The 14,558-nt window shown below is 42.6% G+C and overlaps 5 protein-coding genes across 6 annotated transcripts in view; all 5 read right to left on the minus strand.

Annotated features, from left to right (window-relative positions):
• Window positions 1-335: 335 nt before the first annotated feature.
• On the minus strand, window positions 336-1,936 carry LOC125013947 (claudin-8-like). Its single transcript, XM_047594912.1, has one exon. It carries the CDS (start codon window positions 1,791-1,793, stop codon window positions 705-707), a length of 1,089 nt encoding a protein of 362 aa, XP_047450868.1. The 5' UTR covers window positions 1,794-1,936; the 3' UTR covers window positions 336-704.
• Window positions 1,937-2,133: 197 nt separating this feature from the next.
• Window positions 2,134-5,259, minus strand: cldn8.1 (claudin 8.1). The gene has a single exon (XM_047594914.1). It carries the CDS (start codon window positions 4,264-4,266, stop codon window positions 3,499-3,501), a length of 768 nt encoding a protein of 255 aa, XP_047450870.1. The 5' UTR covers window positions 4,267-5,259; the 3' UTR covers window positions 2,134-3,498.
• A 177-nt stretch (window positions 5,260-5,436) lies between these two features.
• On the minus strand, window positions 5,437-6,806 carry cldn8.2 (claudin 8.2). Its single transcript, XM_047594913.1, has one exon. The coding sequence runs from the start codon at window positions 6,731-6,733 to the stop codon at window positions 5,861-5,863; it is 873 nt and encodes a 290-aa protein (XP_047450869.1). The 5' UTR covers window positions 6,734-6,806; the 3' UTR covers window positions 5,437-5,860.
• Window positions 6,807-7,987: 1,181 nt separating this feature from the next.
• On the minus strand, window positions 7,988-9,377 carry LOC125013643 (claudin-17-like). Its single transcript, XM_047594492.1, has one exon. The coding sequence runs from the start codon at window positions 9,186-9,188 to the stop codon at window positions 8,433-8,435; it is 756 nt and encodes a 251-aa protein (XP_047450448.1). The 5' UTR covers window positions 9,189-9,377; the 3' UTR covers window positions 7,988-8,432.
• Window positions 9,378-12,611: 3,234 nt separating this feature from the next.
• Window positions 12,612-14,558, minus strand: part of LOC125013167 (rho guanine nucleotide exchange factor TIAM1-like) — a 38,779-nt gene continuing 36,832 nt past the window's right edge. For both annotated transcript variants that reach the window (XM_047593553.1, XM_047593552.1), the window contains exon 27: window positions 12,612-14,334. In XM_047593553.1, coding sequence (XP_047449509.1) covers window positions 13,799-14,334 — 536 coding nt within the window. In that variant the 3' untranslated portion in view covers window positions 12,612-13,798. The remainder of the gene's footprint in view (window positions 14,335-14,558) is intronic.

Raw genomic sequence — 14,558 nt, forward strand, 5'->3', positions numbered from 1 at the left:
TTAGTTTCATAAGAGAGTTTTTAATCTAAAGAAAGGCACGTGAAACACACTGGGAAGAGGGTTTTATTCCTCTGACCTTTAGCCTCATCAGGTCTGAAGACTGTCTTCACGTTCTCTGGTGTCATCTAGTGGTGAAAAACTGCAGTGCAAACTATGAGGCACCATTATGTCAGTGCAAAGATGTGTCTCTGTGCATAAAGTTAATGCCGTCGCTGATCAAAGTATAACTACAAGCCTAATTTAGTAGCTCTTATTTGTAAACCCCCAGCTAATAAACACTTGCAACTCAAAATGTCAATTTAATGATCACAATTAATACAAACTACAAAAACTACTAATTTTGATAAATTTATTTGATCACATGAGCAACTGGACAGAGACGTCTTGATAATAAAGGACATAAAAAAAAACAGGCAGCGATAACTGACACATTAGGAAATGTACTGAACAGATCATTACAAGTATGCCAAACATACAGTTATGATGATTATGACTATGTACACTCATGCCAGGGCTAGCCTTTATTTATTCTAACAACGGGAGCTGGCACAACCCATGTCTTTTTTTCACAATGCAAATAAGAATGTGTTGACAGTAGAAAGAAGTTGAACACAATTTCATCTTCATAATTACCTTGAGTATAAAAGCACAGTGCTTTGTGTCTTCATTCATTAGCTGCAAAAAAATTCACTCTGCATTTTTCTTTATATATAAACACCTCGACCGCTCCCGCTGTGAGAGTCTGGATGGGCTATAGACGCCTTATAGCCTATGAAAATAGGACTGTGTGCAACTGGATGGAAGCTGGACTGATAGGACGCAGTGGGGTTGCCAGATATATAAGACATTGAATAAGGAGTGGGGTTCTGGCTCACGTACAAGGTGTTTCCAGAAGCGTACAGGCTTCCGGGATTAGAGCTCTGCATCGAGGCTTGGTGAGGCATGCTGCTTTGATACAACAGTGATGTATTTTCAGGCGGACCTGAGTTGTAAACAACAGGCGGGTTGAGTAGGGTCCCATCATTCGTCATCACCTGTGGAACGTTTTGCAGAGGCACATTTGACAGGTGTCCAATAGAGCTGTGCTGCAGAGAACTCCCGTATGAACTTGACTGAAGGCTGGAAGCGGTTGAGATGGGCCGATACGGCATCAGATTCGCTCTGTTTGGTACTGTCTTGTAACTGAGTAAGTTCGCCTGTGGGTACACGTCAAATGAGCCTTTGTCTGAGGGCACGCGGCGGCAGAGGAACAACAAGCCTGAGGCGAAAAGGACGGCGCCGGTCACCCAACCAATGTAGAGAGCCTCTCCTAGCTCCCTCTTCTGGGCGTCAATTAGCAAAGGATTGTAAAAATCCGTAATGATTACGTGACCTGTCCACGACACGGGGATAAAGACGCAGATGCTGGCTGCGAGCTGCATACCTCCAGCGACCATTAGGATAATAGTCTTAGCCCGGTCGTTACCCCGAATACAGGAAATGCACTGCATCCCTGCCAGACCCGCAAGGAGCCCCAGTCCAGACAAGGCCACAGAACAGCACATCAGACCCCTGGCAGCCTGCAGCTCTGGGGGCAGAAACAGCAGGGAGTCGTACACCTTGCACTGCATCCTGATGTTGGCCTGTCGGTAGCAGTTCATCCACAATCCCTCCCAGCGGGTTTCCATCACAATTATATCCGCTCCAATGAAAGCGGTTACCTTCCACATGGGCAGCCCTGTGGTAGCCGCTGCGCCGATCAGCCCAATCAGGCCAGTGAACATCGCAGCAAGCTCAGAAACACCTTGAACCATTGTTCAGTATCCCAGGGTCCAGCTGTGTCTGAATTCAAATTAGATTAGCCCACATCCACAATAAATTCTGATCCTTTAGTCCAAAATCTCAGTGAAAGAAACCAGGACTTTAGAGTCAATGGCACGTCCAGCCCGCGAGACTCTGGTCTGACGCAGTTTGTTTTCTGTCACAGGCAGCTTGTTGTGGGAAAAGGGCTGTGGTCACCTGATTGGCTCAAAGGGATGGAGGTAAAGCGGACAGGTGCTTATTTTGTGTTTATGGTTCCTCGAGCAATAGTGGTATATCAGTGGTATCATCAGCAGTCAACAAAACAAAACAAGGCAACACAAGAGAAATGGCTCACAGTTTCAGGATGTTTTTATTATTTTCCACGGTTTTATTCTTTATACAAATGAACATATAATACAATGAAGCACATTAAAGCTTCTGCAGTTCTTGTATTGTCCACAAGGGAGCAGAGATGACCTCAATAGTAACAAAACAAAATGAACCATGTTCAAATTCTATGTAACATCCCAACAAAGACAACATTGCTATTACATGATCAAATATTTTGTGTATGAAATGGTGATTAGAATGGCTTTGTGAATATAATTTCTTTCCATGTGTTGTGAATGGAAGTTACAGTTGTAACTTGACCTACAGTTTGATTATGATCTTACTGAAAGAGAAATGATGTGACCTAGAGACAGAAATGTTATTTTGAGACCAATGAGGAATTGCAGCATGTGTGGTTTTTGGTCTAAAACCTTCTTTGATTCCATTCAAAGCAACTTGCAAATTTGGATCACATGATGATGATGCTGGCAGGTTGTCTCTCCGGCTTCAACGTAAACACTAGGAATGAGTCCAGCAACTTTAACGAGCAGACTTAAACCAACAACCTCCTGTTTGTTAAGCCATTTGCTCAGTTTCGTCAGTGTATGACAACGTGCCAAACACAAATTCTCATATCTTCCACGTCGTCACAGGGACAGCGTCATCAACTTTAGACACACAATTATTCCATAATGTAAATGTACCATGTTGCTTGGCTGACCCCTTCTCTTCCTTTGGTTTCTTCCATTTTCTCCCTGTATAAGTCTTTGGGGAGGGGATATTTCCTTGTAACACACCTGCCTGTCTATTGTGTCTATTAGAGGGCAAAACTGGTTAAACTGGTTAAAACCAAGAAGCTGAATGTGTATGAGAGACTGGTGCCTGTGAAAGGTTATTTTCCTCAGTGATCCACAAAATTCTTGAAAACACGTTGGAGCACATGGTTAATGTTGAATAAAATTGGGTTGAAATGGCTGTTAACCACTAATGCAAATCTGTCTTATGTGCCAAAAAACGAGCTGTGTTTTAGACATAAATACAACGTCGCATTTCTTACTGGTTCAAGGTTGCATAAATCCTTATATACAACATACATATACAAAATTACTAACTTTACTTCCAAAAAAAAATATGGTATAAAATTCTGATTCACACAAACAAAGTAAATGAAATGATGTGTTGGTTCACACAGGCAATCTTGAAATTATAGACTGAAACGTATTAAACCGCATAGTAAATACACCTCAAATAATGTGAGTTATTTAAAATAATCGGAATCATTTGCAGTCGTAGTACATTTTTACATTTTCAGTTCAGCTTGAAATGCATGATCTGCATGGCCCTGGCCACTTTTTATATTAAGCATCCTTACATTTCATCCTTACTTTACAGATAAGCGACCCCGCTGCGTACGGAGGGGTATCTGGAGTGGTAGCTGTAGTTTGTTGATGGTTGTCTGGACAACATTGGCTGAGGCTGTGGTTGGGGAAGAAAAACCAGCTGTTGAGGCTGTAGCTGCTGCGGAGGAGGATACGCCGTGTAGTTTGAGTTCCGGGAGTACAGATACCTCGGGGAGTCTTTGTCCTCTGACTGTATGTTACAGCAGGTAAACATGCATCCTCCTGCAAACAAGAAAGCGGCGGACACCCACCCGATGTACAGAGCCTCCCCAAGCTCCCTGCGCTGAGCGTCGATCAGAAGGGGGTTGTAGAAGTCGGTGATGATGACATGACCCGTCCAGGACACGGGGATGAGGACGCAGATGCAAGCCCCTATGATCATGCTGCCCGCGATGATGAGGACCAGCCGCTTGGCCCGGTCGTTGTTCTGAATACACGACGTGCACTGCATCCCTATCAAACTTATCAGCACCCCGAGGCCTCCCAGCGCCAGAGCGCAGCACATGAGCCCCCTCGCTGCCTGAAGGTCGGGGGACAGAGCCAGGAGAGAGTCGTACACCTTGCACTGCATCCGGATGTCGGCCTGCCGGAAGCAGTTCATCCAAAGACCCTCGTAGCGGGTCTCGAACACGATGATGTTCTCTCCGATGAAGGCTGTGACCCGCCACATCGGCATCCCGGTGCTCGCCGCCGTCCCGACCAAGCCGATCAGGGATAATAAAAGACCCACTATCTCCAGTGCTGAGTTGGCCATCCTGTCCTCTTCCTACTCATCCAAGCTCATAGGTAGAACAGTGTGTGGACACAGTGTGACTACGGAGGTGAGCAGTAGATATCTTGTGTGGAGCGGCTTTGCATCCAGATCCAGGGGGAGGAGGAGCGGATAAGTTGGATGTTCACCTGTACAGCCAACTCCCTGCAGGCACTAAACAAGAATAGGAGGGAATAGGAATTGCGACCTGTTGCTAGGAAACAGAACCCCCCGGGTGTTCTTTTTTTTTTTTTTTTTCTTTGTACACCAACACCAGGAGCTGGTTTAAGCTGCCGCTTTGTTTATTCAGAAGTCTCAGTTTACATTCTCAGATCGTATTTTACTGGGAAACGTTTTTTGGCATTTATTAACAAGGGGGAGTTTTTAATGTTTGGCCAATTTATTACCGGCTGTGTGCGTATATAAAAAAGATTTGGTTAATGTATTACCAGTTACAACTACAGATTTCGTAGATGTCAATCAGCTGTGGGGCTTAACGTGGTAATGGAGAAACAAAACAGAGTATATTACTTGTACATCACCGCTTCCTGTATGGATGTTACGGAGTTAATACTACTGTGTACATGTGGTACTGTCCCAGCGGAGTCTCAGTTTACTTTCTCAGATCTCATTTTACTGGGAAACTTTTGTAGCATGTAAAGAATTTTTAGTGTTGACCACTTTATTACCAGCTGTGTGTGTATATAAAAAAGATTTGGTGAATGTGTTACCAGTTACAACTACAGATTTCGTAGGCGTCAATTAGCTGTGGGAGAACAAAAAAAGAGTACAGAGAGTAGAGTAATTACTTGTACATCACTGCCTCCTGTACGGATGTTATGGAGTTAATACTACTGTATACATGTGGTTCTGTCGGTATCGGTTTTATTATGTAATCCTCATCTGTTAGCTTTTGTCTGGGAGGAGACTGGTAGTTGCATCTTTGGCTTAGTGGAAGTTAAATTCCCTGTAACATTTGTATTGTGGGTGGAACTGTGTGAACGGCCTGTTTTACCAGTTCAGGTGCATTTCCAGGGAGAACAATGGAAGGCAAGATAACAACTTACCTTTTGCATGCCAGGGAGTGAAACAGTGGAGTTTTGGAAAATTTCAAACACAAGAACTTGTGGCTGGACTTAGCAAGTTTTATCCCATTTAATTAGACAATGCGAATTCTTTATCAGCTACATCTGCTTTATTACTTCAGTGGAAAAGACAAGTATGTACATTTACAACAAAAGTGTATACAAAATGGACACAAATCATCTGAAAAAAAGTGAATAATGTTTAGTAAAAGAGCATGACAACAGACACTGTAAAAACAGTGACATCAATATGTAATTGTTGTGTTACTTCAGGTTTAAAATGCACTGTCTGGATAGAACTTGGTGCGTGTACAGCATATGAAAGCAAACAAAACATTAAGACATTCAACGCAGATTATCGTGATCAAAACACAATCGACGTTCTGTAACAATTTTCAATTTCTGCAATACACTCGGCCCCCGTTGAGAAGGTGTGGAAGCATCTGAGCCATTTCCAGTGGCTCAGTGGTCAATAGATTCTTTTTAAGTGTAATAAACAAGTCCAACGTTGTCTAGTACTGGCTGGGTGTGTAGGCTACGGATCCTGGCGGGGGTAGAGAGTATTGAGGCTGGTAGGTGTAAGCCGGCTGGTAATTGTAAGGCTGGTAAGTATATGGTTGGTATATATTCCCTGCATTGCTGACTACGATCCTCTCATCTGGGTCCTGGGTGCGAGGAGCGTGGCGGCACAGCAAGATCACCCCGGCGGTGAAAAGCAGAGCTGAGGTCACCCAGCCGATGTAAAGAGCCTCCCCGAGCTCCCTGCGTTGGGCGTCGATCAGCAGTGGGTTGTAGAAATCCCGGATGATAACATGGCCAGTCCAGGATACGGGGATCAGGGTAGTGACGCACGCCAGGAGGAAGAGGCAGCCGCCGGCAACAAGTACGATGTGCTTGGTGCGAGCCCGGTGATCCACCACTTTGGTGCACTTCATTCCGACTGCTGCGACGATGAGGGCAAAGGTGGTCAGAGCGACGGCGCTGCACATCAGACCCCTGGCAGCCTGGAGGTCCGGAGGCAGAAACAGCAGGGAGTCGTACACCTTGCACTGCATCCTGATGTTGGCTTGTCTGTAGCAGTTCATCCACAATCCCTCCCAGCGAGTTTCAAACACAATTATGTCGGCCCCAATGAAAGCGGTTACCTTCCACATCGGCAGCCCTGTCACGGCTGCCACTCCGATTAGTCCAATAAAACCGATCACAAGGGCCACCACCTCGCAGCAGATGGCTTCCCGGCGCTCCTTCTTCTCAATCCTCTTTTTCTCCTCATACACTGAGTCTTGGTATTCTTCGTAGGCCTTGGCCTGCTTCTCGTCGTAGTAAGAGCCTGCGTAAGATGTGACCGGCTTGCCATAGCCACTGTAGGCGGTGTAAGAGGCCATCGTGGCTAACACGGACAGCCAAAGGTAGAGCTCTGGCTTTTACTCGCACAGCTGTAGGAACAAATCTGAGGTGAAGACCGAGTCGAGAAACTTATACACCCACAAAAAAAATGCAAACGATGTAATGCAGTATTACTGGTTTGGCTGCTTTACAGCCATCAGATAAATTGGGACACACCATAGGGTGATGCTTGTTTTGACTACGAATGAAACTGCCATTGGTAGCAATCAGTCATGTGGTTTATTTGAGGTAGAACGCAATCACACCTCATCAAGGACAGTTTAAATCTCTATGTAAACCCACAGTGGATCATAGAAGAACCATTTGATATAATTATAATTCAAATAGTAAACAAGATGTTGGAAAATGTACTTTAAACATTAAATTATTTTTAAAAAATTACTATGCCTGGTTAAAGCTTTAAAATCAAATTAAATATGGGCAATTTTAAATGTAACCGTGATCAATAACTTTTAAAAAAACAAACAAATTGGCTTTGATTAACTTTATTATGTGAAACACAGACTTCTGTTGTCTGCTGATTTAGAGTCGTCAGATAAATTGGGACACACCAGAGGGTGATACTTGTTTTTAAACTGCTGTTGGTAACAATCAGTCATGTGGTTTTTGATGTAGAACGCAATCACGCTTAATCAAGGACGGGTTAAATCACTGTGTAAAGCCTCAGTGGATCAAAGTTTACTTTCAATTAAAATTTAGGAAGGAGACACTTAAACACATCATCAGACATGGAAGTTTAAAAGTAAGTACGATCAAATTAAATATGGGCACTTTTTAAATCTAACAATAATCGATAACTTTTTCTACGATTAACGTTATTATGTGAAACACGAAGTCGTTGCTTGTGTTTTTTCTGTGTCCGTGCCCATTTATGTCTTGTCATGTAACCACATTAATGGGTGTGGGTGATGAAGCTGCTGTTTAACAAGGTGAAAGCTGATAGGGTGACTGGGCGTCAAACCGCCTGCTCCCGTTGTTTGTAAAGCGAGACGATTAAAAGGCGTCGAGCACAGAAACTTGAGGAGGGTTGATTTCAGAGCCGTGCACGTGAGCAGCAGTTCTCACCTCGTCGCTGCCTCAAAGAAAAGGTTTCTGTCTCCTCACACATTAACTTGTGTTCATAAACATAATCCTTACACTGAATTCATGCACACATTTAATGCAAAAGAGAGATTACACACACACATATATAATGAAGTACTAAGAAAACAAAATACAGTCATGCAAGCAAACAGAATCCAACCTTTTATTTATATTTAATTCTCACGTCTGTTGATGTAGCTTCTTGGTCATCAGTGCCAAAATAATGATCAAAATAGCTGAGTATTTAAAAATGAGAGCTAACTGTTGAGAAACCTAACCCATGATGGCACAATTAAAATGACATTACCAAAAACAGTTGTATTAAACACTGGTGACATTCTCATGATACAATAATTGTTCTTGTACATATACAATATTACAATATTTTGTGGCATCTGTTGAGGCTTTGCACATTTATAATACAATACAAACACAGTGCATGAGTCATTTACACAGCTACCATTATAATATTTGTTAAATATATATATTTAGACAGAATTTGCACACTCATCAGCCAGATTTGGATCCTCGGCACACACCAGGGTTTAGGATATGCAAAGAGCAATTTGCACGGTGCAGTGTGGTACATTTGATTTATACATATTCTTGATGCTTGTGAAAACTGGACGGCGTCCTCGACAGGTTAACATTGTCCTGCTTCTCTTCATTCCTTTCGGCCATATAATATGTCTCACTGTAGGGCAGTTCTTCCTTTGAGCTGCGCTTGTTGTAGCTGACCAGGATGATGATCCCGGTGATCAGCAAAACGGCAGATGTGGCCCAGCCAATGTAAAGTGCCTGCCCCAGCTCCCGTTTCTCGGCATCTATCACCGCTGGGTTGTAGAAGTTTCTGATGACGGTGTGTCCCACCCAGCTGACGGGGATGAGCGTGGTCAAAAAGGATAACAGGAAGAAGGACCCCCCTAAAGCCATCGTGATGTTCTTGCTCTTCATATTGTCGCCGCAGCAGGTGCAGCGCTTGATCCCGCATCCTGTGATGAGCAGAGCGAGGAACACCAGGACTATGGAGGTGCACATGAGCCCCCTGCCCGCCTGTATCTCCGGTGTGAGGCTCAGCAGCGAGTCGTATTCCTTGCACTGCATCCTGATGTTGCCTTGTCTGTAGCAGGCCATCCACAGGCCCTCCCAGAGGTCCTCCATGACGATGAGGTTGGCACCGATGTAGGCGGACACCCTCCAGGTGGGCATGGCAGTGGCTGCTATCGTCCCGAACAGGCCGATGAAGCCCAGGACCATCGCCAAGATCTCCAGCTTCGCCTTCATGGTTAAGAGGGAGTAGTGCAGCCTCGTCTCTCGTCTGCTCGTGTAATGAAAACGCTGCTCAACCATTCAGTTTAAAAACGCTCTGAATCTGTGATTGTATCATTCTGTCAGTAATGTCATCTTACTGGTTTGGTTAGACTTGACCTTAATCCTCACCAGTGTTTGGTTCTCGAAGAGACAAATGAAAGACAAACAAATGTAGGTTACTTTTTTTTTTTTTTTTTGTTACACTGCAAACAAACATTCATCGGTTGTCGTTGTTGCTGGTCATGCATGACACGCACATGACAAGACTATGAGGAGTCGGTTTCTGTTTTGGTGTCTTTGAAATAACTTCAGTATTTCTTAATTGTGACCAACCAGTCTACACCAACATGTGAACTGAACAAATACCATTGTTTTCCTACAGAACAAAAGAAAACAATGAAATGTGAGGGAAAAATCATGTATTTTTTGTGTGTATTCTTATTCTAATTTGCCTACTTAATCTACATATTCTTACTGCCTATTTTGCTCTTTGTTCTGAACAAAAGTAATTTCTCCTCGGGATCAATAAAGTAATTCAGATTTTCTTTGTATTTGTCTTAGATCCGAACTGCTTGAGGTCTCTTCAGGTCAATGTGTTCTCTCTGTGGCTCCTTCTGTCTGTGTATATAATCCACTTGTTTTAATTAAGTATTTTCCCAGCGACTCTATTATTTTGTTCTTATTAATTTGATGTATAGTTTATATTATGACCCTAATTCTGAGAGACCATGCACTAGCGTTTCTGAAAATAACTGTTACTTGCTTTGAGACTAAAAACCCGACCAGATTTTTAGTCTTAAAAATAAAATGCAGATATCAGAGTAATCTAGGCAGTTATGCTTCTTGAACACAGACACTAACTTATCGAAAACGCCCTGCTGGTCATCCTGCTTAAAGGAAATAGGTGAGACAAAAATAAATAAAAGGGAAAAGCTGCGCAGTAGAGTTCACAAGACAGGAACAGAAACTGCAAAGCCTGCTGAACGAGTTTGTTGGGTGATACTATCGCCTCGTCTTCCTCTGCTTTGAATGTAAACTGATACACTCCAGCTGAAGAGCACATAGCAGTAAAGTCAAATACCTCGACACTGTGCTGGGAAGTATTTTTTGTTTTTGTTTTAATTTGCACTTTTGAAACTAAGCCCCAGAGCTGATGGATAGAACTGGTAATACATTAACCAGAAATATGTTACTGAGCAAAAAAACACGACACAGATGTAGCTAAACGAATGGTAAAGAGCCAGTTAATAATAATTAATCATTTATACTGTATTAATCCCACATGCGGAAATTATCTTTCTGCTTTTCTACTACTACTGCTACTCATTTAGTCACACAATAACGCACAGTCACAGCAGTTTGCCTGTAAAATGCTTATTTTGCCTGAGTCACAGCACCAACACTGTGTGTGCCACCTGCTGTATGCAAGTATGATTACACATTCCTGATACACTGCATTATTTGCTGAGAAAGATAATTAAATTTCAATCTCATTCCATTCTCCTGCCGGCTATCACTTATAATTCAGTGTTTGTTTTCAGGTTAAAGATTCAGGAGGTATCTATTCAGAGAGAGTGAATCCCATAAATCAAGTTTGTGACATTTTATCTCTGGCAAGATAGCCGCCTGTGCCTCTACAGCAAGGACATTAGCCCATAGCGGCCGCCTGTCATTCACATCTGTGATCTTTCCTCTTTTATCTGAAGGGGCGCTTGAGCTTTTGTGGTGGGGGTGGTGATTGACAAGAATGGGAGGGCGGCGGCTGCGGTGGGGGGGGACTGAATGTCCACAGAGTTCAGAAGATAAGGCTGTGAGAACCATTGATTATAGCGTCTGAGGTCCCATGTCAGCTCGGAACCGCTGATGTAATTAGTCTTTGCCAGCAGCTGGAAGGATGAGGAAGATGGATTTTAGATGCTTGTGTTCTATAGCCGCAACACTGGGGGCGTTGAGGTTGTTTGCTGCTTTTAAAAGGGTTAGACTAACCTTTAAGGCTAAGCGCCACATTTTTAGACATGGTTTTCGTGACTAGCTTTAGCATTTTGTAGATAGAGAAGTGACTCTTCTACTGAATTTGTCCACTAGGGCAGGAGTCTTCAGTGTTTTTCAGGCCAAGGACCCCAAACTGAAGGAGAGATTAGGGACCCCCTACCTACTGTATGTGTATTTTACATTCAGTATTAAGCTATTCGAATAATACACAGGTTCAATATTGTTTGAATATTATATGTATGTATGTATGTGTATATATATATACATATATATATATATATATAAAATGTGTGTGTGGGTGTGTGTCTAATCAACCACTTTGCGACCCATCTGCCGTACCCCCCTGTTAAAGACCTATGCACTAGGGAATGAGGAAAACCTACACTAAACACTAGCAAATTATCCCTTCACTTGCAATTATGATGCATAAAACAGAATTTTAATCAGAAGACTGAGGAGATGCTTCTCATTATTGTCGAATCATCATCTTGGCGTGTGATTTGCATATGAAAAAAAAAAAGACTATTAATCACAGACAATGTGTGCGAGTTCTTTTTTTTTTTTTTGTTAAGAGTATCATTGTTAACAGGCAGTACAGTCGGTCGTACCACCTACTTCCTGCACGGGGCGGGTGTCTCCCCTCGTATGGTATCAGCTGTTGGATTGTCTGGAAGTTCAATGCTGTTCTGAAAACTGAGGGGGTGGAAAATATAAAAGCAGTGCTTTAAAACACAATAGCCCTCCAGTGAATACCAGCTTGGTGTTTAGAGTCTGAACTCGTTTTGGAGACGATACTCGAAAGTCGGCCTAAACTAGGCCTTTGATTTATTGACGGGATTTTTTAAATTTTTTTATCATCATTTGGCGATTATTTCATGTATCCATGTAAGATTGTGCACAGGCTTGAATACAGAAGATGGTTAAGACTAGATTATCTTCTGCTTCGACAAGAGTCTAATAGATAAGCACACCTTTTCATATGTATACAGTATATCTGTTTGTTTTATTATTATGATTACTTTTTTTATGTCATTTGTCTTTAAGTTTGTCTATTGTCACACTTTGCTTTATCGTCCTCTAATATTAGTTCTCAAATCTCGTTGCACATATAGAACTAAAGGAAGCCTTATTTTGCACAGTATGTTATATCTGTACTGAACCTGTATTTTGCTTCCCAATAAAAATAATGGAAACAATGGTTAAGATGGAAAAAAAAGAACAGATTATCTTAAATCCAAATTAAACTTTGACTACAGACATTCTTTTGTCCTTTCCCCTTTTTTATGATTATGACATAAGTCATTCGCTCGGTTTTCCTCATTGTTCCGCTGTTTGGTTCGGTTGTTCCCAGGCGTGTCTGACCACATTGGGCGTTTGTGTTTTTCTGACGTCACAAAATAGCTTTACCGAAGGTAGTGCAGGTAGTGAATTAGTGCCTTGAATAAAACCAATGATTAACTGCAGAGAGGCTTTGGAATTATAAGTAGGAAACAACTGTATTTATTATGATATCAATACATTTTCTATATACACACAGTAATAAAAATGCAGTCTTAGTAGCACAATGAGTTGTTTACAAGTATGACTTTCTCTACATGTTCAGGCGTACTGGAAGTCTTTCCCCTTGATTGCCTTAGCAAATTTGGACTCTCTTAGTGAAAAATATGTTTACTCTTGTAGGTGGTTGCTAACAAAGTAACTCTACATAGGAATAAATAAAAACATTGCTTTGAAATCCATTAACGGTGAACAATCTTTTGTTTTCTTTTTGTTTTTGTTTTTTGAACACACGAGAAGCTGATGTGTAAATTGTCTACAATACAGAGTGCGCATGGGAAGTGTCAGGAATGAACGTGGCAACAATACTGAAGAGCAAAAAATGTAAAAACTCAACGTTTCACAGTAAACAAAGACACATGAAACAGCAAATACAAATTCAAGTAAAACAGGATCGTGTTAAATTAAATTAAAATCCCCTCTCCTCTGTGACACGATGCGGGTTGGTGGGGGGGTGGGGTGGGGCTATTTCATAATTCTGCTGTTAAATGTAACGAGAGAACCACCAAAACATCTTCCAGGCTAACGGCTATGTCTGTAAAACAAGAGCTTAAAATGATACATTACACCTAATAAGGAAATCTGCTCCCAAAACATGTCAGTGTATATTCATGTGAAAAATGTACAGTAAACTATGCGAGACAAGACTGTCCTTTGCAATTCATTATTCTATTTTTCAAGGACAAATAATATACAGCCCTTTTACTATGATAATATCTCTGGGTCACGCAGACAAAACAAAAGTTGATGCTCTCACAATACCCAAATTTGGCAACAGCAGGCAGGACTATAGAGCGCCGCCCCGAATGTGCAAACTGTTCCAATCAGCGTAACTGATTAGACTCCATGATTGTACCATCTCTCAAAGCTTACACTTGACTTTTATGTAACAGCATTTGATTTGGGATAAAGCTCCCTTATTCTGGATTCTTGTATTGCTCCACTAATGGATCTTGCCTGTACAAAAAAGCATTCAGCATAAGTAAGGTAAAGAAGGATACATCTTCTACGAGCTGTGCGATGATACATCAATGCTCATGCATTGTTTGTGATAACTTATCTGTATGGAGCCGACGTAAAGTCGCCTAAGGTGTGCGCTTTTATGTGGCGCAGTCTGGGGACGGGCTGGATCGCTCTCTTCGTATCCAGACCTCGTCCTTCTCCGCTTGATTCCGATCACCTGTGGCGTCCCGCGGCTCCGTGTCGGACAGTTTCGCATCGTCAGGTGTCTCGCCGACCGTCGGGGACTTGAAGCTTTCGCTCTCCTCCGTTTCTGCGCCCTCCAGGGACAGAGCCATGATGGGGGCCTCCAGGTCGGTCTCGGCGGACGGAGCCCTCGGCGTCGGGCAGAACTCGTCGTCGTCGTCGCTGAGGATGTCCGTCTCCTTCATCTCTTCCTGGTCTTCGTATTCTTCCAGGTCGAATTGCTCCTCCACCCAGCGGTCTGTGTCGCCCGCTAACTCGGGCTGATGCTGTTGGTCTGGCTCGTGCTCTTGTTGTGGCCGTTTCGCATCGGGCTCCTGTGGTGAAGAGAGGTCCTGCTGCTCCGGCTCGCCGTCAAAAACGATGTCGGTGTCTATGGTGAAACGGTTGCGAACCAGCTTCCTCCTGCCTAGAGTCCTAGTTGGGGCAGATGCTGCAAAAACCAGATCATAAATGATAGAAATGATTAAGTGAATTATTGCTATAAAGATTCACCAAACATGAGCAATACAGGTTATGACAAAATTCACCCTGTCTTTTATTACGATACTGTTAGTTATAAATTCAAATAAAAAAAACATTAAATGATTCAATGAGTTGTAACTGCAAGACAGTTTATCCCCATACACACATTATTATTTCAGTGCTGTTAAAACC

The sequence above is a fragment of the Mugil cephalus genome, chromosome 9 (genome assembly GCF_022458985.1).
Source record: "Mugil cephalus isolate CIBA_MC_2020 chromosome 9, CIBA_Mcephalus_1.1, whole genome shotgun sequence".
In the NCBI taxonomy this organism is placed as follows: domain Eukaryota; kingdom Metazoa; phylum Chordata; class Actinopteri; order Mugiliformes; family Mugilidae; genus Mugil; species Mugil cephalus.